The 21,431-nt window shown below is 58.5% G+C and overlaps 1 protein-coding gene across 1 annotated transcript in view; it reads left to right on the top strand.

Annotated features, from left to right (window-relative positions):
• Positions 1 to 1,554: 1,554 nt before the first annotated feature.
• Positions 1,555 to 21,431, top strand: part of ARHGEF17 (Rho guanine nucleotide exchange factor 17) — a 56,932-nt gene continuing 37,055 nt past the window's right edge. The window contains exon 1 of the mRNA XM_046685726.1: positions 1,555 to 5,163. Coding sequence (XP_046541682.1) covers positions 1,969 to 5,163 — 3,195 coding nt within the window. The 5' untranslated portion in view covers positions 1,555 to 1,968. The remainder of the gene's footprint in view (positions 5,164 to 21,431) is intronic.

Raw genomic sequence — 21,431 nt, forward strand, 5'->3', positions numbered from 1 at the left:
GGGATCTGGGACCAGGGAAGGCCATCTGGAGGAGCGTGGTGTTTGAAGCTCCTGAAATCTGAATATGAGTCATGGCAAGAGCTGCCATTTCCTGACTTTGACACTGATCAGTTATTTCTCCTTCATGACTCGTAAAGGGGCAATAATATGTACCTCCAAGGGTGGTTGGAGGATTAAATAAAATAAACGAAATAATACCCATACATCCATGGCACTCCATAAATATTTCCCATTCGTTCATTCAGAGGTAGAGGAGCTGTCCTGCCTTGAAGCTGGGCCCGGTGGGGGGTGAGGGGTGAGAGGGGATGAATGGGACCTAGCAGAGGCAGGTGGGGGTGGGGAAGGCCCCAGCATCCGGTACAATGCAACTGGGGCAGAGGCGAGGAGGAGCTCCAGGGCTGGATCAGCTTGAAGCAGGAGAAGCGACCCACACCCTCCATGTCGGCAGGATGGAGCGGCCGCAGGCAGGAGTGTAGGTTTGGCAGTGGCAAATCGAGGGCGTTCCCGTCAAGCTCCTTTTGTATGTGAGGCCGAAGGAGGGGCAATGTGCTTTGCGAAGGGATCAGGTTTAAAGCGGTTCCTGAAGGGACTAGGAAACGACTGAACGGAAGTAAAGCAAGTGAAGTCTTCCCAACCCTCCCGTTTTTTGGCGGTGAGTGCTGCTTTACCTGTCCAGGGCTCCGCGGGGGTGGGCGAATCCGGCCGGTAGAGGGCGCCAGAGCCGAGAGCCCCGGAGCGCAGGGGAAGGGGAGGCGGGGCGCAAGGCGGAGCATCCAGGAGAGGGGCAGCCGAGACGGCTGGGGCAGGTGGAGGGGTGTGGCTAGGGCGGGCAGCTGGAAACCAGGGGGTGGGCAGGGGCGTGGTGACGGGGAGGTGGGGCTTCGAGAGCGGCGTGGGAAGGGTTGGGGGACGGCCCGAGCTGGACAGGCCGCTGGGGTGGAGGGGAAGGGTGCTTGGGGGCGCGAGGGGCGGGACTGGGTCGCAATTACGGAGATTGGCTGCGGAGGGCAGGGTAAGGGGAGTGGCCTGGGCGGAGTGAAGGAGCAGGGCGGGGAGTGGGAGAAGCCCTGGAAGACCAGCTGCGCCCCCTGCTCCCTCTGGCGGCGAGTACCGCCCCCTTGCTTGCTGGGAGAGTTTCTGTGTCAAGCTGAGTGTCAGTGTGTAAAAGTTTGTGGGTCCGAGTTGCCATGTTGGGGTCCCTTGGGCAGGAGGTGTTTGCTTGCGAAAGCGGCTGAACCGCAGTGGGTGCGCCGCCCTGACTGTATGTCCGCGGAGCTGGCCACACTCAAAGCTTGCGTGTGTCGGAGCAAGTCCTCGGGGGGCAGCTCGGCCCGCTGGGCTCCCGAGGGGCTCATCTGGAAGGTCGCTTCGGTCTGCATGTGCTCCAGCAGCCTTGTTTCTCCTTCGGCTCCTCCCCCATTCCCTCCCCCAAACTCTCGATTCCCAGCCTCGCGCGCTCCCGGAGCCCACCCCCTCTTTTGGGCGCGAGGCTCCGCCCCCCGCCCCCTTTCCTCTGCCACAAAGTTTATTTGCAACAAAAGGGAGAGAAGAGCAAGCAGCCAAGAGGGAGGGAGCTGGAGCCGGAGCGGGAGCGCGAGGGGAGGCAGGCAGGCCGGCTGGCGGGCGCAGAGCCGAGAAACGGAGTGCTGGGATCTTGCCCGGACCGGGCTGGGCCGCGATGCTCCGGGTCGTACCGGCCGAGGCGGGGGCCGGGCCTGGGGGTCGGCGCTGAGGCGGGAGGGGCTGCGCGGGATGGAGCCGATGCAGCCCGTGGCTGCAGAAACTTGAGCCGCTGCAGATAAATCTCTGCTCCGGTCTCTGCGCTCTCTCCCGGCAAACCCCCCTCGCGCTGAGGCTGCAGGACCCAGGCCTTCGGACCCCGGCTGCTGCGCTTCTTCGGGGCGGGGGCTTAGGGGGGGTTGGCCGCGGCTCCCCGAGGCCAGCCCCCCCGGAGTGAGTGCAGCCACTATGGCGGACGGGGCGCCCCGGCCCCCACTCTATCGCAGCGTCTCATTCAAGCTGCTGGAGCGCTGGAGCGGCGGGCCTGGGCCGAGGGAGGGGGCCACGGACGCCCCCGGGCTGCGGCGCCGCGCCTCGTGCCGGCCGGCGGCGACTGTCCCGGGCCAGCCCTCCCGGCGCGTGTCCAAGCTGGCGTCGGGGCCCCCAGCCGCCCCCGCGCAGCCGCGCCCGCTCCGCAGCCTCTCGCCGTCGGTGCGCCAGCTCTCTCGGCGCTTCGACGCGCCGCGTCTGGATAACGACTTCGCTGCGGCCCGGGACGGGGGCATCTCCCTGGGGGCCGCCGAAGAAGCGGCGGAGGGCGCCGCGCGCGGAGCTTGGCCCAGTGTCACCGAGATGCGCAAGCTCTTCGGTGGCCCTGGCTCCAGGCGGCCCAGTGCCGAGTCTGAGGCCTCGGGGACGCCTAGCCCCGACGGTGCTGCATGGGAGCCTCCGGCTCCGGAGCCCCGGCAGCCACCGACGCCACCTCCTCGGACGTGCTTCCCCCTGGCGGGCTTGCGTTCGGCGCGGCCGCTGCCCGGCCCAGGGACCGAGGGGAGGAGGCGGCGGCAGCAGCAGCAACTGGAGCGGGCGCAGCGTCCGGCGGATGGTTTACATTCTTGGCATAGCTTCTCCCAACCGCAGGCCGGGGCCCGGGCCTCCTGCTCCTCCTCCTCCTGCATCGCCTCCTCCTATCCTGTCAGCCGCAGCCGGGCTGCCAGCTCCAGCGAGGAGGAAGAGGAGGGCCCGCCGCCGCCGCCCGGGGCGCAGAGTCCGGCCTACCACGGCGGCCACTCCTCGGGCAGTGACGAGGACCAAGACGGTGAGGGCAGACACCGCTGGGGAGGGAGGCCGGGGCGCAGGCTTGGAAGCTCCCTCTCGGATAAGGACTGTAGGTCGGACAGTTATGGGTTAAATCTGGGCATCATGGACTTGGCAGGGAGAACCGGGAGCCCGGATCCCCCAACATCTCCAAGAGCCCCTAGTGAGGAAGGACCCCGGGAGTGGGGTACTGGCTCCCCTCCCTGTGTACCAGGTCCCCAGGAGGGAGTTCGACCCTTGTCCGACACTGTTGGGGGAGCTTTCCGCGTGGCCAAGGTGAGCTTTCCCGCGTACCTGGCCAGCCCAGCAGGCTCCCGTGGTAGCAGCCGCTATTCCAGCACCGAGACCCTCAAGGATGAGGACCTGTGGGCTGGCCGCGGCTCTGGGGGCTGGGGCGTGTATCGCTCCCCTAGCTTTGGAGCCGGGGAAGGACTCCTAAGGCCCCAGGCACGAACCCGCCTTAAGGGACCTGTGGGCACCTCGAGGGCCTTGAGGGATGGAGGATTGGAATTGGACAAGAACCGGCAGCGCAAGTCCCTGTCGAATCCAGATATCGCCTCGGAGACCCTAACGCTGCTCAGTTTCCTGCGCTCAGACCTTTCAGAGCTGAAGGTCCGAAAGCCTGGTGGGCGTCTTGTGGACCCTGGGAGTGGTCCCTTAGATGGCAGAGACTCACCGTCTCCAGGTGGCCCAGTGGGGCAACTTGGGCCCATGCCCGCCCCAGCCCCAGCATCACCTGGCACCCGCCCCACACTCAAGGACTTGACTGCCACCCTACGCAGGGCAAAGTCGTTCACTTGCTCTGAGAAGCCCATGGCCCGCCGCCTACCCCGAACCAGTGCCCTGAAGCCCAGCTCCTCTGAGCTCCTGCTGGCAGGCACAGGTGCCGAGGAGGACCCATTGCCCCTCGTTGTTCAGGATCAGTATGTGCAAGAGGCCCGGCAGGTTTTTGAGAAGATCCAGCGCATGGGTGCCCAGCAGGATGAGGGAAGCGACGCCCTCCCTGGAAGCCCTGACTGGGCAGGAGATATGAGCCGAGGGCAGCGGTCCCAGGAGGAGCTCTCGGGCCCTGAGTCCAGCCTGACAGATGAGGGCATTGGGACAGACCCTGAGCCTCCTGTTTCAGCCTTTTGCAGCCTGGGTACCGCAGCGGTGTGGCGACCTCTTTCCTCCCCCTTGGCTCAAACCAACCACCATGGCTCTGGGGCTGAAGACAGTCTAGGAGGGTGGGCCCTGGTGTCCCCTGATGCCCCTCCCACACCAGGTGCCCTCCGCCGGAGACGCAAAGTCCCACCTTCAGGCCCTGGTGGGGCTGAACTGAGCAATGGTGAGGCAGGTGAGGCCTACCGGTCTCTGAGTGACCCAATTCCACAGCGCCACCGGGCTGCCACCTCTGAGGAGCCCTCTGGGTTCTCCATGGATAGCAACCTCCTGGGCTCACTTAGCCCCAAGCCAGGACTTCCAGCAGCCCCAGCTGTGGATGAAGGTTTGACCAGTGGCCACAGTGACTGGTCTGTGGGCAGTGAAGAGAGCAAGGGATACCAGGAGGTTATTCAGAGCATCGTTCAGGGGCCTGGTGCCCTGGGGCGTGTGGTGGACGACAGGATTGCTGGCAAAGCCCCCAAGAAGAAATCTCTGAGTGACCCCAGCCGCCGTGGGGAGCTAGCTGGGCCTGGATTTGAGGGCCCTGGAGGGGAGCCCATCCGAGAGGTCGAGCCTGTGCTGCCTCCATCCAGCAGTGAGCCCATCCTTGCAGAGCGGAGGGCAGAACCAGAAGAGCCCAGTCCTGCCAGGGGCCGGGCACAGTCTGAGGTGGCCCTACCTGAGGCCCCGCCTGCCTCCTCCACTGCCCACCGTGACTTCCACCTTGACCCTAAACTGGCTGACATTCTGTCCCCACGGCTTAGCCGCCGTGGTTCCAAGAAGCGCCCGGCCCGGAGCAGTCATCAGGAGCTACAGAGAGAGAAGGGAAATCAGGACCAGAATGGCAGCCTGTCTCAGGCCCGACCCTCCTCCAAACACGTTCGCCATGCCAGTGTGCCCGCCACCTTCATGCCTATCATGGTGCCTGAACTGCCGACTTCCCATGGCCCCCGTGTAGCTGTGCCAGAGCCCATGGGCTTCCCTGCCCGAGCCCACCCAACACTGCAGGCACCCTCACTCGAGGACGTCACTAAGCAGTACGTGCTGACCCTCCACTCTGGCGAGGTCCCTGCTCCAGCACCAGTGGATATGCCCTGCTTGACTCCGGTTGCACCGCCCTCTGCTGAGGCCAAGCCCCCTGAGGCAGTCCGCACTCCGGATGAGCCTGCTCCAGCCAGCAAGTGCTGCAGCAAGCCACAGGTGGTGAGTCCTTTATGGGGGGCCCTTCCGACTGGGGCTGGAGGAGGGCCACGGGCGCTGACTTCCGCAGGAGCCCTTCGAGTGTGCTCACTGGGCAGGTGCCCAGGTCTGAGGTTGCTGCTCTTATCCTGCAAGTGCATAGGCAGTCTTAAGAGGGTTCACGACACAGGGCTCCTGTCTACCCAGGCTCCACAAGCTTCAGGTTTCTGCTGGTGCTAATGTCACAGGTTCTTGTTGGCTCCAAGGTGTTCTGGATGATAATTACAAAGGGTTCTGATCTAGTCCTTTAGATGGTTCTCAGGGACTGCTGGTTTTAGAGATTCCTCTCTGGTTCTTTGTTATAAATACACAAGGAGGTGTGAGAGTGATGGAACTTTCTCAAGCTTTGCTGCCCCTGTTGGCTCCTTGTAGGATGTTTGGACTCAGGGGCCCACAGCTGACATGGGTTTGCCCTTCTGCATGTGGCTTTCTTGTGCAGATCAAGATGTAGGGCTGTCCCTGGGCCTGGGAGAATTGGAGAAGTACAGGCATTACTTTATGGAGTAGCAGAAAGGACTTCAAAAAGTACATTAATGGCACTGGTCTACTCTGTGACTCAATCTCCCCATTTGTAAAATCAGGGGGCTTGTAGACAAGGTGGTACCTGTGTCTCCATCTGGCTGGTGCTGTGCAGATTTGGAGGGAGTCCATGGGTTGGAGTTGGGGCCCTCGTGGGGCCTGAGGTCTGCTAGAGCCTTTTATGATTAGAATGGGGGCTTGAAAGGGAGGGCAGGGTCAGGAAGGGGGTTGAAGCCCAGCAGCCAGGGGCCTTGAGAGGTTGGGAGTGCCTCTGGCCACATAGGGAGGGCTGTCTCTGTGGGTCAGGGTGGGGATGCTGGCTTCTCTCTACCCCAACCCCTTCCTGGTGACTCTGAGATGCTTCCCCCTTCCTCTGCCAGACCCCTGGCCCTGAGGACTTGCTCTCCCTGAAGCCTGCACTTCTGCCTTCTGGCTTCAGCTATCACTGGAATTTGGCTCTGGGTTCAGATGGGTTCCAGGCAGTGTGGTGCCCTGGCATCCTGGTCGGAAGCTAGATTCTAGGCTCTGGGTTCTGGGCCTAGCGTGGGGATGGCCCGGCGTTATTTCAGCCATGGCCTGCATCCCCACTGCGTTCCCCGCCTGTGGAAGGAGGCTGGAAACCCTAAACCCTGGACGAATTTGGCCACTCCCCGTTCCCAGCACTCTCACGGCCCCTCTGAACTCTATCTCTCTTTGTTTCTCTCTCCTTGTCTCTAGTTCCCCCTGGTCCTGGCTTTCCTGTCTCGTGGAGGCTGCAGAGAGTCAGCAGGCCGGAAGTGGGGAGGGGAAATTGTGGATCTGTCCTTCCTTCTGAGGGCCTGGTAGGGCAGTTCAGGTGCCCCCAACTCCAGGGCCAGTTGTCTGTAGAACATGGGGGTGGGGGAGGGGGAGAGCAAGGGCAGCTCCTGCTAAGCCCCCTCCCCAGCTGCCTTTCCCATATAATTATCTTCTCTGGGAGCCTTGAATGGTAAATTAGGGGAAAGGGCAAGGGTGAACCAAGGGCCTCAGGGAGACTATGGGGGCTTGCTCCTAAGAAGAGTCATTGAGACCCAGAGACAAGGTGGGAGTTTTTGCAGAATTGGTCCCTGGTCTGCCTCCCCTCACATTCTCCCCTTGTCCCACCTGTCCTCAGGGAGAAGCTTAGGGCCCCCCCAGGCCCTCCAGAGGGCTATGAGGGGGGACATCTCTGCCCAGAACACAGGCTTCTCCCTGTCCTCAGTGGACACTCTCTCTGGCCTCCCAGCCTTTGCCCACTCCAGTCCTCCCACCTTCCCAGGCCCAGCTGATGTCCCCTCTGACCCCTTAGAGGAGAGAACTGATGAGTCTGTCATTAGCGGAGCAGGCTTTGAGCCTTGCTCCAGATCTGTGTGTGGTCTAGGATCAGTCATATGCCTGCTCCATGCCTCACTTTCCCCTTCTGTAAAATGGGAGTAATGGCCTCTGCCTGGCGGGCTCTTGTGTGATGAGTGGGTGGTGTGATCACTCCCTCCCTGGGGGCAGGAGAAAGGGAAAAAACAGGCTCCACTGCCCTAGCTGCTTCTCAGTGACCAGCGCTGGCCCCTCCTCCCTGCCCCTTACTGGTTTCTCAGCACAGGGCCGGGCACTCAGGTCCTGGTGGACTTGCATCCGCTCAAAAGAAATGCACTGTCTCCTAATTCCCCACCCCCTCATAAAGGCTGGAAGTTCTCCCATCTGCTAGCCCTAATCCGTCCTGCTGTCCCCTTCCTTCTGGCTCCAGGAAAATGGGGAGCAGCTGTCCACCCCCTCTTGCTGGCCTCCGTGGAGGAGACAATGTTCCCTTGTTTCAGGTCTGGGGCTCCAGTCATGCTCCCTGGGCTGTGGGTGGAGATGGTTTGCTGTGGGCTCCAGAATAAGAAGGGAAGAGAAGAGGCTGTCACGCTTTGCTGATGAGGCAGAAACCAGTGTGAATCCAGCCAAGGGCTGACAGGAGCAGCCCTGGGGGCAGAGCAGGCCCCTGACCTGACCCTGGGCTGTGGGAGTCCCTCAATCCGTATTTTATTTGCCCTCCAGATGGTGTTGCCCCCATTCTTGGGAGCAGAAGGCCCGGGTCCCAGGCCTGGCACAGCCTCTGACTCACTCTGAGACCCGGACAGAGTCATCCTGGGTCTCAGTTTTCCCATCTGTACAGTGGGACGTTAGATTGCCTGGACTTAGAGGGTCCAAGGAAGGATAGCCTGCAGCGTGGTCAAGGGAAACAGGAGGCATCAGGGTGTGTCTGGAAGAGAGAGAAAGGCAGCTGTTTGTAACAGCTGTAAGAACTGCAAAGCCCAGGGAACGAGGGATAACTCGTGGTCGCTTTATTCTGTGAACACCTGCTTGCGTATGTGCTGGGGGAGCAGGCCGAGCTCTCAGAGCCTCCCAGCCCTGCCGCCCCCACGCCCCTTGTCATTGCCACTTAGGCCCACAGTAGCCTGGAGGATCAGCGACTCTTCACTCTGGGGCTTCCCTGACCCCGGCCTTAAAGTACAGAGTCTTCTAGTCCAACCTTCTGCCCTCAGGTACCTGATACGCATTTGACACATGTGACAACTGTAGCCCGGAAACAGGAAGTAACTTGTGTCTCAGAATCATGGGTGAATTTTAGCCTATTGGAAGAGCAGTGGCAAACATTTATTAAGTGCTTACTATATGCCAGACACTCTGAATGTTTCATTCTTCAAATGTGAAAGCTGTGGGAATCTTACAGTGCGGAATTCTTAGAATTGCAGGCTTAGATTCCCACTGGATCCGAGAATGTCACTGTCCTAGAGGCGAAGGGGCCCATGGATCCCTGTTTCTCAGTGGGATGGGCCTGCCATCTGAGTAGGAGGGCAGGGTCAGGGGACAGTTGGGGGACTTCACCTGCACACACCCAACAGCCTGAACACCTTCATGGTGGTTGTTTAATTCAATGTGACCTGGGGTTAGGGTGGGAAAAACTTTGAGACTCAGAAAGGAGAATTCTGGGTCTGAGGTCGCACAGTAAAGCAGGGCAGAGCCAGGCCCAAGCGTCAGAACCTTGGCCTTGCCCCCACCCCCTGTCCCCAGCAGACATGGCCCCCCACCCCCTGCTTGTCTGGCCAGCTCCCTGCCTTGCTGAGAAACGCCTGGCTGCAGCTCTTCGTCACCTTTCTTCCCTCTGTCTCCCCTTGGCAGGGACCCAGGGGGGTGGGGGTTCTCTCCTTTCCCTCCTTGGCTCTTTGCTATGATTTTTCCATGGAAACTGGTTCTGGGAGGGGAGGCAATTAGGACATTTGGAATTCTGAGCGGTACCAAATATCTATAATTAAATATCTTGTCACCCAGCAGGAGGAGGGTGGGGAGGAGGAGGACAGGCAGAGGGCTGTCCTTTTCCTCTGTTTATTCCATACCCCCCCCCTCCTAAGGGTTTTGGGCTATTGGGGGGAGTGTGGCGGAGGAATAGGTCCCCCGCCACCCTGTGGGGAAGAGTTGGGGGATGGACCAGAGTCGAATCTGACATTTTCCAGCCCCACGTTTCCGGGACCAGCTGGGTTTCAGAGGCTGTGAGGCTGCTAATCCTGTCCCCAGCCGTCCCCCCCCCCCCCCCCCCCCCCCCCCGCCCCCAGTGTAGAGACTTGCCCCTCCTGCCTCCCTCTCTCCCTCCCTCCCTCCCATCTGTGATCTCTCAGGCTACACATGCCGCCCTGCCGTGGGGTGGAGGTACCCCCAGCCTGCCTGGGGAGCAGAAACACTCAGAGGTCCAGAATGTAGAAGCAGCCTGGAAGGGTGATGTAGGATGTGGAGGGAATGGCCCAGGGGGCTGGCAGGAGAGGCTTCCTGGAGGAGGCTCTGCCTGGAGCTTGGCCTTGAAAACTGGAAGAGTTTGAATTGAATAGCCAGAGAGGGAGGGGTTCTGGGAGGAGTGCACAGCAGGAGTAGAGGCCAGAAGGTGGGAAAGAACATGGCAGACTGTGTGCAGTAGGAGTTTGTTTCAGAGACTTGGGTGACCCTTGATAGGGCAATGCATTCATTCATTTAACGAATACTTACTGGGCCCCTAGACACGCATCAAACACTCTTCTAGGCCCTGGGGTAGAGCAGCAAACAAAACAAAGGCCTGGCCTCATGGAGCTTCCAGTCTAGTGGGGAGACCTGTCTGTAAATGGATCCATTATGTGTCAGGGAGAGGTAGAGGCTGGGGAGCAAAAGACAGCAGGATGAGGGAGCAGAGAATGACTATTTTAGATCCAGAGGTCTGGGAAGGCTTCTCTGAGGAGGTGAGATTGGAGCAGAGGCCTGGAGGAAGTGAGAGAGCATGTCAGGTGGCCCTCTGAGGGGAAGAACATTCTGGGCAGAGAGGAACAGGGAGATTGACAAAGCTCCCAGGGTGGCCTGGGGCTGTAGGCTGCGCTGGTCACCCCCTGCAGACATACATTGGCTTGGCTCAAAGGCTAGGAGGGTAGAGCTGCCACGGGGCCCCAGTGAGGCAGGTGACAGTGCCTTATCCCACTGGTGCCTCCTCTGCAGCCACCATGACACCCTCAGCTCCAGCTTGCATCTCTCCTGGGACAGAGAGCTCAGGCCACCCCAAGGCACCCCGTCCCCCATGTCTGGTCCTCCAGCTAGGTGGGCATCCCAATATACCATTGAAGAAGCAGCCCAGAGTGGGCAGAGGTTGCCCAAGGCCCTCTGGCTGAACTATGGGATTTGGCCCCAGGTGTCCTGACTCCCAGGCCTTACATTGGCCCCACAGAGTTCCCACTGAGCAGAGTTGGCAGGGATGGTGGTGGGAGGGCGGGGGAAGGGGAGCCCATGTTTCCCAGAAAGGCTCGCAGCCCTGGCGAACTTATTGGGAAATGTGCCCAGGCAGCCTGGCGCCTTGCTGGCAGGCCCTGAAATGGGGGCCCCAGGTCCCCTGGGAAGCAAGAGCCTATTGGAGCCGATGCCCCCACCAGGAGAGTTGATCCCCCGTGTCCCCCCTCCCCTACTTCCCACCCCAGGCCTCTGGGATATTCTAGGGGTGGCCAGAGGCAGAGGAAGACTGCCAAGCTGCCGGGCTCTGAGCCGTGAGGGAGCCCCAGCCCCTGACATGCAGGGTATCTGAGCCCCTCTAGCAGCTGTGGGCTGACCAGGAAAGACCGGGGGTAGCTCACAGAGGTCTGCACTAGGGGTCAGGAGACCTGGCTTCCGGCCTTAGACTACCCATTTTCCTGCTGTGTGGCCTTAAATAAGTCCTTTCCCTTCTCAGAGCCACAGATTCCTCCATGCTCTTGGGCACCAGGATAAAGCCTCCTCCCAGGCCTTTTGGGAGAGATAGCAGCCATCCTGAGTAGGAGCCCGAATTGTGGACTGAAGTGCTGGCAGGTGGGGGCTCACAGCCCCGTGAGGCTGCTGAGGAGACTGAGGCTCAGAGTGGAGCCGGGACTCACCCAGGTCTGGCCCCCTCGGCCCTTTCCCCCGCCAGCTGCTGCTCTAGGCTCCCCAACACACAGGTGGGGCCTCTCCCCACACTTGTGGCAGGCTGTGGGGCTCACTCTGCGGCCTGTTCCCAGAAGTGGTGATGCTGCTGCTGCCGGGATGTTAAAACGTCCTCTGAGCTTGGGGAAGTCACGGGGCCCAGACTCCCAGGCAGGGAGAGAGTGAGGGGAGTCTAGAGAGGCCCCTGCGGTGGGAGGGATATGAGCTGATTCCAAGGTCTAGACTGGCAGATGGATGGTGTAGCTGTTGCCTATTGCTGTGGGAGCAAAAGACTACACATTTGGTGGCTTAAAACAGTACAAATATTATCTTACAGTTCTGGAGGTTAGAAGGATGGGTTTCACTGGGCTAAAATGAAGGCATTGACAGGGCCACATTCCTTCTAGAGGCTTCAAGGGAAAACCTGTTTCCTTGCCTTTTCCAGCTTCTTGTGGCTGCTGGCACTTCTTGGTTCATGGCCCCTTCCTCCATCTTCAAAGCCAGCAGCATAGCGTCTTCAAATCTTTCTCGCTCTGGTCCAAACCTTCTGCCTCCGTCTTATAAGGACTCTTGTGATTGCTTCGGGCCCACTTCCATCATCCGGGATGATCTCCCATCTCAAAATCCTTAGTCACATCTGCAAAGTCCCTTTGGCCACGTAAGATAACATATTCACAGTTTCCAGGGATGTGGACATCTTTGGGGGCCATTATTCTGCCTACCACAGGTAGGCAGAGGGGCCGGGCTATCAGCTTCTGAGGTCCAGAGCCCCTGGTGGGTGCTGGTCATGGGGCAGAGCCTGTGAACTCAGGCCCACTGCATTTATGCTGTGTTCATTTCTTTCTATGGTCATTTGTCCTTTGTCATTCATTCATTCAGCAGTCAATTGTTGAGCCCCTTGATGGGCAGTGGGAACACACAAAGAAAGCACGGACACCATCCCTGCTTGCTAGGAGCTTTCCACAAGGGTCTTAGCCCCCTGAGATTGGTGGGGTCCAGAGGGTGGCTGAGCCCTGGCCTGGTGGGAGAGGGACAGAAGTGCCAATGGATCCCTTGTGGACGGGCTTGTCTTCTAGAGTGGCTGGTCCTGGGTTTGCTGACTAAAAATTGGGTTGAAGCAGCCCCCAGGAATGGCAGTTGGCAGGGGAGTTTAGAGCCAGGGCAAAGAGGTGGGGGTCTAGGGAGGGGTGGGAGTCCCATCTGTGCCGGGCTGTCCCAGGTGGACCTCAGGGGCAGATGGAGGGGAGCTCCTTATCCCCAAGTGCCAGGAGCTCCATGTTGGGGATTGGTGACCTTGGTGCTCTGGGACCAGAGGACCTATCACATCCCCTCATGCCCTGAGAGACCAAGGTGCTTCCCAGAAGACGGCACATGGAGGGTAGGGAGCACACTCCAGCCCCCTTCTCCCCTCACACTGGCTTTGGGACCCAGGACGAGCCTTTACAGACTCCTCTGCATTGCCCCCTCACTCGACCAAGGATTATTGTTAAGGTAAATGAAAGCCAAGAGGGCTTGGTGCATAGCAAATGCTCAGGAAATGTTAGTCCCCCCCCCCACCCATGTCTGAGATGCTGAGATGTTAGGATTCTAAGATTCTAAGAGACATTGATTCCAAGATGCTCAGATTCTTGGCCTCTCTTTCCAGCCATGAAGCAGAGGACAAAGCTCTGAACAGGAGGAGAGGTGGGGTTCTGGCCACACCTTGGTGGGGTCAGTGGCCCTGCAGCCTGAGCCTTTGGAGGGGGTTGGAGGGAGAGGGGCTGGGCAGTTGGCTGAAGCCAAGTGCCCACTGTCCTTGCTCCCCTCTCCAGCTCCCCCTCTCCTTTTGCTACCATCGACCCCAACCTGGGAGGCAGAGCAGATCCAAAGTCCCCTCTGGCTCAAAGCCGCAGACACATTGGAACTGGCTGTGAAGCTGGGCTCAGAGACCCTCAAGCCACGGAGTGTGAGGGTCTGTGTGCCTGATGGGCTTTGAGGTCAGACTGATAAAGGTTAACATCTCAGACTTGATTCTGACTCACTTGCTGGGTGATATCTAACAAGTCATTGCACCTCAGCTCTGAGTCTCCGTTTCTTGCTCTGTGAAATGAGGACACTAAGGAGTTCTTGTGAGGGACAAAGAGATAATGTTTGTGGAGCCCTCAGCCCATGACTGCAGGTCTAGAAGCTCTCAGAAATGTGACCACTTTAAAGTATGTGCTTTTGAGATTGCCAGTTCAGAGTGTAGAATCTCGTGGTTTCAAGATCAAGGATTCTGAGTTTTTTTCCAGGAGTCCTACCTCATAGCTCAATTTTGTTTGTGCATTTGAGATTATTCCTTCTTGGTGCTGAGATTCTGGGGCTGGGGAGAGGCAGGGCAGGTCTTGGGCTGGTGGGAGGGCAGTGGGGGGCCTGTGATGGAGGGGGACTGTGATGGAGGGGGCCTGGCTGAGGGAGCAAGTGCCAGGTTGGTGTCTGTTTCCTGTTTATTGGTTCCCAGGGGGTGAGCAGGCCCTGCTCCGGAGCAGCATGGAGCAAGAGGGAGGGAGGCCCGGGGTCCTGGCCGCCAGCCAGCCCCACAGCCTGGCCTCCTGGGACCGTTGAGACCCCTCCCCCCGAGCCCCCTTGGACAAACATCCAGTCCTTTCCCAGGCCAGAGCACTGGAGGTCAAGGAGCAGATGTGGAAGGGAAGGGGTGGAAGGACGGGAAGGGACCCCCTCCCCCGCCAAACTACTACTGACTCCATCTTTCTTGGCTGCCTATGTCACTGAGATCTGACACTCCTGGTTCCTCACTGTCCCTCTCTATCTCTCCCTGATTGGTGGTGAGACATCCAACTTCTTGGCAGGCCAGGAGGCAGGAGGAGGCCTTCAATGCCAGGATGCTCCACCCGGAAGGACCCTTAGAAACCAACCATATCTTTTAACCACCCCTCACCCCTGCCTTATTCCAGGGCAAAACAGGCCCAGTGAAGGGAGGGGTCTTGCTCAAGGCCACGCTACAGTGGAGCAGGCCCAGCGATCTGCCCCGTGCACCTTGCCAGTGCTCCATCCCCACCCTTGGACTGCTGGGTATAAGGGGCCACTGGGAGTTGTTGAGGGGGAGGTGGCATGAGTCACTTGGCATTTTAGGGAATTGGGTTGAGACAGGCAGGAAAGAGAAGCCTCACTATGTATCTGAGGCCAAGAGGGCAGGGAGGTCTCTGACCAGAGTACACAAGGAGAGGCTCTGTTTGCAGGAGCCAGGTTGAAGGCCTTGAGTGCCGAGTTAAACAGCCTGGGCTTTGTCCTGTGGGCAGTGGGGAGCCACGGAAGATTAGGAGCTGAGGAGGAGCAATGGCAGAGGGGCACATTAGAAAGCATCCTCTGCTTGTGGGGTGATGTTTGGACCAGAGGGAGCAGGGAGGTGAGAAGCCTGAGCTGAGGGGAGCAGGTGATGTGGAGATGGAGAGAAAAGGACTCACTAGTGAGATAATTTGGAGATGAAATCTGAGGATTTACATTGAGGCTCAGGGGCCCTATTAGAAACTGATGTTGGGGGAGTGGGGCCCACGTCCCTTCCTTGAGTTAGAGAATTAGGCAGTGGGACAGGATGCAGGGTCATCTGAGTCATCCCCCTGCCTCAGGGCAGAACTTTCCTCTGCATTTCTGGAAGGGTGAGGGAGCTCTGAGCCAGCTCGGGTCCCTGCCTCTGTGCCCCGTATGCTTCTTGTCTAACTTCAGTCCCTCCTGCTCCAGCGGAAGTACCCTGTTCTCAACGGGGTTGCCAGAGAACAGGAGAGCTCCAGGCTACACCCCCAGTCCACCCTTTTGGGAGCGGCCTGCGTAGGGAGCATGTAGGGGAGAGAAGGAGCAGGCCTGTGCTGCCTTGCTGGCCATGACCCCAGACAAGTCACTCGGCCTCAGTCTCCCCATCTGTGAAGTGAGAGTCCCAGATGTGGCAGAGCCCAGGAGAGCTCTGGACTGCACAGGCTCGCAGGAGCCGTGGGTGGAATGATGCTAGGTGGACAGGCAGGAAGCCCTGCTAACAGTGCTCACAGTGGGTCCTTTAGTCAGAGGAGTATCCTCCTGATATTTGTACCATAGACCCCGAGACAAGTGCTGTTCTGTGGCCCTGCAGCCCTGGAGGCCTTCCTGGAGGAGAGGTGGGCAGGGGCTATAGGGAGAGGAGTAACTCAGATTTGGGGCCTGATCTGAGTCTCAGTTTCCTCCTCAGATGCCTAAGTACCTTTCCAGCTCCTTGCGGTGCCCGTGCCCAAGCTCTCCTCTCCCCTCCTGCTGGACCAGAGCTTCCAGGCTTATCCTCAAGGCCAGTGGGGGCGTTGCCTGGGGCGGGTGAGGAATTTCCGAGGGAACAGCTAAATTCAGCAGCGGCTAAAAATAGTCCTGGCCCCAGGGCTGGAGGAGGAGGAGGAGAAGGGCCAAGCCAGCCACTCACCCTGCCTGCCCTACCTCTTCACCTGGATCCGTGGCCTTCTCGCTCCTCCACATCTTCATTCTGCTCACTCCCACCAGGCCTTTCCCTCACTGGGGGCTGCTGGCTTTCTCCTCTCCTCCCTCCTCTGTCCTTCGCCCTGCCGTCCTCCCTTGGTCTCACTCCTTCTGTCTGTTTCCTCTCACCCTCTATGTCTCCCTGCCTCTGACAGCCAGACAGAGGTGCCTGGCTGGGACCAGGACTTTGGAAGAGGGCTGTGTATAGGGCGGTGTGCCCTCGGCATCCCAGCCCAGGTGTCAGGAACCCCCGCCCCCCAGGGTTCACAGCTGTTGCAGCCCTTCTCTGCTTGGGCTTGGGGGATGGACCTCAAAGGCTCTGGAGTGTGGAGATGTGGGTGGGGCTTCCAGTTCACCCTGTGACCCAATGCTTGGTTCTGGTCCCGTGGCCCCACTCATGCCAGGCCCTCCTGTTCCTGGCACACGGTGGGGCATCAAAACACACTTATCAAATAAATACTGTGGAGGGGGTGGGGAAGGCAGGAGAAGGACAGCTGGGCCCTGCCCTTGAGGGGGTTCCCAGGCAGCCCTGAGCTCTTCTTACCGCCCATGCCCAGCCCTGTGTCGGCTCTGCCCTGGAGACCACAGGCCTGAGCACCAAGGCACTGGGAGCTGCCATGTGGGCTAAGGGTACTGTCCTAAGCCAGTACCAATTGGGGGCGGGGGTGGATCTGGACCCTGAGGCTCAGGGAGGGAGACATGCCGAGCTCAGAATACAAACCCCGAAGGAGAGAGGTGGTGTTTGGACCCAGGCCGGCCTCACTCCAAGGCTGCAGGAGTGAGTCTTGTCTGATGCAGAGGTCAGGGAGGAAGCTGAGGGAAAGTCTCAGGAGGTCTAGTCCACAGTACCTGACTGCATACGGCGCGGGTCGGGGGTAGAAAGTCACAAGTAGTGGTAGCGGAGCTTATAAAGCTCTTCCCGTGTGCCAGGCCCTGGTCTGAGCACTTTCCATGTAATTCACTCATTTAATCCATTTAATCATAAGGGGAGGTCCTCTTATCCCTGGTTCACAGATGAGGACCCAGGGCACAGTGTGGTGAAGCGGTTGCCCAGGTTAGGAAAGCTAACTAAATGGTGGGGTTGGAGCTCAAACCCAGAGAGTCTGGTTCCAGAATCCGGGAACGTTACTCAGGTCCCTGGCTTTCAGGACTGCCTGGGTAGGGGTGGTGTGGTCAGCAAGGTGGGCATGTGGGAGGGAGTGGATTTTGCTTTGGACATAGGGAGCCCACTGGGTTCACAGTCCGCAGTCCTAGACCCAGGAACTAGCACACAGTAGGTGCTCAGGAAATACCATTTGAATGGCTCAGTTGAATCTGAGGGGCCCTGGGGAGTGAGAGAAGGTGATGGGCTGGCAGAGGGAATGAGTCGGGGGCCCAGGGTCCTTTCTCGTGGTGCTGGAGAGCAGCTGAGGTCAGTGCTGGGCTCCCTGCTGGTGGAGGAAGCTCTGGCCCAGGAGGGTGGAAGGGTGCTGAGATGAGCCATAGGCAGGGGAAGGAGGGCTGGGGGGCAGGCCAGGCGGTGCTGGCGCGTCCTGCCTGCAGTATCTGGAAAGCAGATCTCTTGGGCCATGGCCGGCGTGACTCAAATGGAGACAAAAAAACCTTCCATATTTGGACAAAGAGCCCAGAGAGGCCCGGACCCGCAGCCAGCCCAGGCTGCCTCCCCCACCCACGGCCTCCTGCCCTGTCTCCCTCCGGGCCCCTAGCCTTGAGCCCTGTCCCACGAGTTTAACTCCTGGGCCTCTGGCAGCACGGTGGCCCCCTCTCCTCCGTCATCAGGCCACCTTCCGTCAGGCCAGGCCTGGGCCACTGGTGCTGGGAAAGAACAGCCAGCGTTGGGCCCTGAGCTCAGGCTAGAGACGCAGAGGAGCCCTGGCAGAGCCCACAGGCTGGAGAGGGGTATACACCGAAACCAGCCATTCCCCTGCCATGGGGTAAGCTGACTGTAGACCCCCACCCATCCCAACAGGGGCAGAGCCCGAGGTGCACAACACATAGGCATGTGTACACGCATGCACGCGCACACTCCTTTCCAATCTGCAGCAGACTTCTATTCCCACAAAGACATCTGTGCAGATATTGCAAGTGAGGACCTAGTCTGAGAAGCCCTCATAGCTTCTCTGGAGCAAGCTTTGATGACCATGAAGTTGGAGTAGATAGGGGCAGCCAGATGTCAACTTAACATGTAATGTATGTATGCATTATCCATCTGGGGAGATGTGAACAGAGCAGTTCATCCCTGCACTGAACCCCCCAGTACCCAACATGGGGCTAGGCTGGGCACTGGATGCTGGAACCAGGTGAATGGGGAGAGTCTCAGCCCACTCTGCCTGGAGCAGGACCTCACTTCCCAGGGAAAGCCCGGCGATCTGCCTGAGGACCGGGTGCTGGTTGTCACTGGTGAAGTAACTGAGTTGACTGCATAGCTTCTCTTAGCTCTTCTAATTAGCCTTGGGTAATTAACTCTGGAATCTGCCTGGGTAATGGGTTTGGAGAGCCCAGAGTAACCTTTAAATTCAATTCCTCTGCCATCCACTGGTGCCTATATGTGCAGGGGTTCCTGCCCCAGGGACCCCCATCTGAGAAGAGAGAATCGGAAGGCCAAGGAGGATGAGGGCGAGAGAGGTTAACTAGGGCCTTGAAGGACCAGCAGGGCCTTGGCAGGCAGAAAGGGGGCCAGGCCCTTCAGGCAGAGAGAAGCGAGAAAGTGAGGCTGTGATGGAAAAGCCCCAATGTCTCTGAAGTACCATGAAAGCTCCCTGGTTCTGGAGAAGTTGGGTGGGTCCTGGGGAGTCTGGAAGGTCAGGCCTCAAAGTCTGGATTTGATCCTGGGGCAGTAATTTTCAAGCTTTTAAAAATAGTGGAACCATTTCCTCTAGAGGAATCTTGACACAGAGCTATAAAACAGGCCAACCTGGAACCTTGTTGACTTAAGTGAAGGTGGGGCATGTCTGCCCCCGTGACCACGTCTCCCCCACGTACTTCCACGGAGCCCCCTGACTCAGGCAGAGAATCCCCGTTTGGAGCAGAGGAGCCCCGGCAGAGAGGTTTATAGCAGACCAAGCCTCTCCCCTCAGCTTCTCCCCAGAAGTTCAGCCCAGCCAGGCTTCCTGGGCAGGGACAAAGCCTGCTGGGGACCAGGCTTCCAGAAGGAGCCAGGCTGATGGAGCACCCCGTCTGCCCTTGGGGCTCCCACGAGCAGGTGATGCCCCCGACCCGGGGCCTCTAGAGCTGGGCTGGGCCCCACTTGATCAGGAGGATGACCCGTCGGAGCAGTGGGAAGACCCTGACTGCCGCCGGCTATGCCTGGGAAGATGCAGGCCCTTTGAGGAAGGTAGGAGCTGGCAGCCAGCCATGTTCCCGGAGCAGGCACACGGTCTGGCCCACCTCGGTCACTGACCGGGTCAGGTGAAAGCATGTTCTCTAGAGGCCCAGGAATCCCCTGGCTCCTCCTGGGTGACGTAATTTAGGTTAGAATCAGGAAGACTTGCCCTGAGTTTAGAGTGAGTGAAAGGCAGTGTGAACAAGGGTTGGCAGGAGAAGGCCTGAGCTCGGAGCCTGCCGGGGCCAACGCCCAGGACACAGGCTTTGCCCACCTCCCCCACCAGCCTACCTGGCCCGCCACACAGCCTAGCTTCCCACTTCTTTGGCCACTGAAAACATAGGATGAGTAGGAAATTGCCAAGCATAAAGACGGGAGGGTGCACCCGGCGGAGAGACCAGCACGTGCCGAGGCCTGGGTGTAAGAATGATGGGCTGGAAGAACTGCTGTGGGTAGAGGATGATGCAGTCAGAGTGTGATACGGAGGGAAACTTGACTCTGGTGGGTCAGCAAGGACCAGGTCACCCAGGGTGTCGGGGGTCAGCCTGAGTGCTCGCATTTGATCCTACATCCAGCTGAGTTGGTGTAATGATTAGAACAGACTGGAGCCAGATGGCTTAGGTTCAAATCCTGCTCTTCCTCTTAGCTGTGTGACCATGAGCAAGTACTTCATCCCTCCGTGGCTCAGTTTATGCACCTGTCAAATGGGGATGATAATGATGGCACCTATTATAGGGTTTTTGTGAGGATTAAATGTGATAATGCCTGTGGTGGCTGGGCTGGACCAGTGACCTCTGGGGATCCGTGGGAAATTATAAAGCAAATTGGAAGGGGAGGGAGGCTGGTGGCCTGGACTGGCTGAGGAGAGGGTCCCAGAGATGGAGAGAGTTGGATGGGTCATGGAGAACAGCCTAGAGCATCATCTTTGGGAGTAGAGGGATAAGCTGAGTTCCCCAAGGGAAGCTCAGAATTTCCCCCCAGGCAGCTGCTGTAGGAAAGGAGCCAAGGGTCCGTGCAGAGGGGGACGGGATTCTGTGGGCCTGGGGCTCTGCTGGATTCTCACTGGCAGAAATCCCCACCCTGCTGTGAGGTTCCCGTGGCTGACCATATTTACAGACATTATCTGTGGCCAGAGAAGGGCAGGATTGCCAGTCACCCAGTGAGTTCTACCCTGGGGCCATCCTCCAGGGGGGAACTCATGTCCAAGTTCTGGCTGAGCCAAAGGTCAGCCCTGAGGTCGCCCAACCTAAGGAGGGGATGTGGGGTGGCCTGTGAAGGAGGAATCTGACAATTCCCTGCAGAAAGGCTGGAGTGCCAGGCCTCTCTGACTGCAAGGTGGGCAAGGAGAACATCCTCGAGGAGACCAGTTAGGAAGTTGATGGAGAAAGCAAAGGTTCCAAGCTCAGGCTCCTCGAGCAGCCCCCCATTCTTTCATTGGGTCTTCATTCCCTGGGAGCCCCCCTGGCACCTGGTCCTGTATGTAGACAAGGAACACAGGGCAGTACCCAGACACACACAGATAGGGACACCAGGGGTGATCAGGGTAGGACAGATGCCCAGAGGATGGGGCAGCCTCGGGGGTCCCCACCCAGGAGGGAGTGTGCAGAAGGGACGGGTCCTGAGGAAGCGGCTGGGAAGGAAGAGCGGGGCTGCAAAGGCTGCTCTGAGCTGAGACGTGAGGCTGCCGCAGGCTCAGGGGCCAACTGTGAGGTGAAGTCTTAAAAAATTCCATCTATATAGTTAATATTTTGAATAGATAATATATATTCATGGGGTTAAGAAAAATCAAAAAGGGTAGAAAGTCTTCCCACCGGCTGCCTAGTGCTAGTTCTGTATGCAAATACCAGCAAACACACTGTCCCCACTTCCTCCCCCGACGGCGGCCCACTGTCCGGTGCCCTCCACTTACGTGGCGCAGCCCTTGCCTCATCAGCGCGTTGAGAGCGTCCATATTCTTTCTTGTGCTGCGAGCTGTCCCGTTGCACCGATTACCAAACTGTATTTAACCACCTATTAAAGGATATTTAGGTTATTTTCAGTCTTTTGCTCTTACAAATAGTGCTGCAGAGAACAAAGGGTGTATGTGATTCTAATTTTGATGCTGTCCACAGGAGTCAGAGGCCTGCTTCCCCACAGCCTCACCCACCAAGTCAGACCTTCAGATATTTTCCCAAACTGATAGCTGAAATGGTATCTCAAGTGTATTTTAATTCGCATTTACCTTACAATGAGTAAGGCTGAACGTCTTTCCACATGTCCCCAGACGTTTGGATTCTCTTTTCTGTGAACTGTTCATATTCTTTGCCTATTTTTCTGTTGGATTGTTGGCCTTTTGTTTTATCAATTTCTAGGAACCTTCAAAATATGAGGGAGGTTCGTCCTTTGTCTGGGTTATGAGTTGCAGATATTTTTTCCTGATTCGTCACTTGACTCTTGACTTTGTTTATGGTGTATTTTTGCCATGCAGAAGGTTTTATTTTTATGTGGGCTAATTTATCAAGCT

This window comes from Equus quagga, chromosome 14 (assembly GCF_021613505.1).
Source record: "Equus quagga isolate Etosha38 chromosome 14, UCLA_HA_Equagga_1.0, whole genome shotgun sequence".
In the NCBI taxonomy this organism is placed as follows: Eukaryota; Metazoa; Chordata; class Mammalia; order Perissodactyla; family Equidae; genus Equus; species Equus quagga.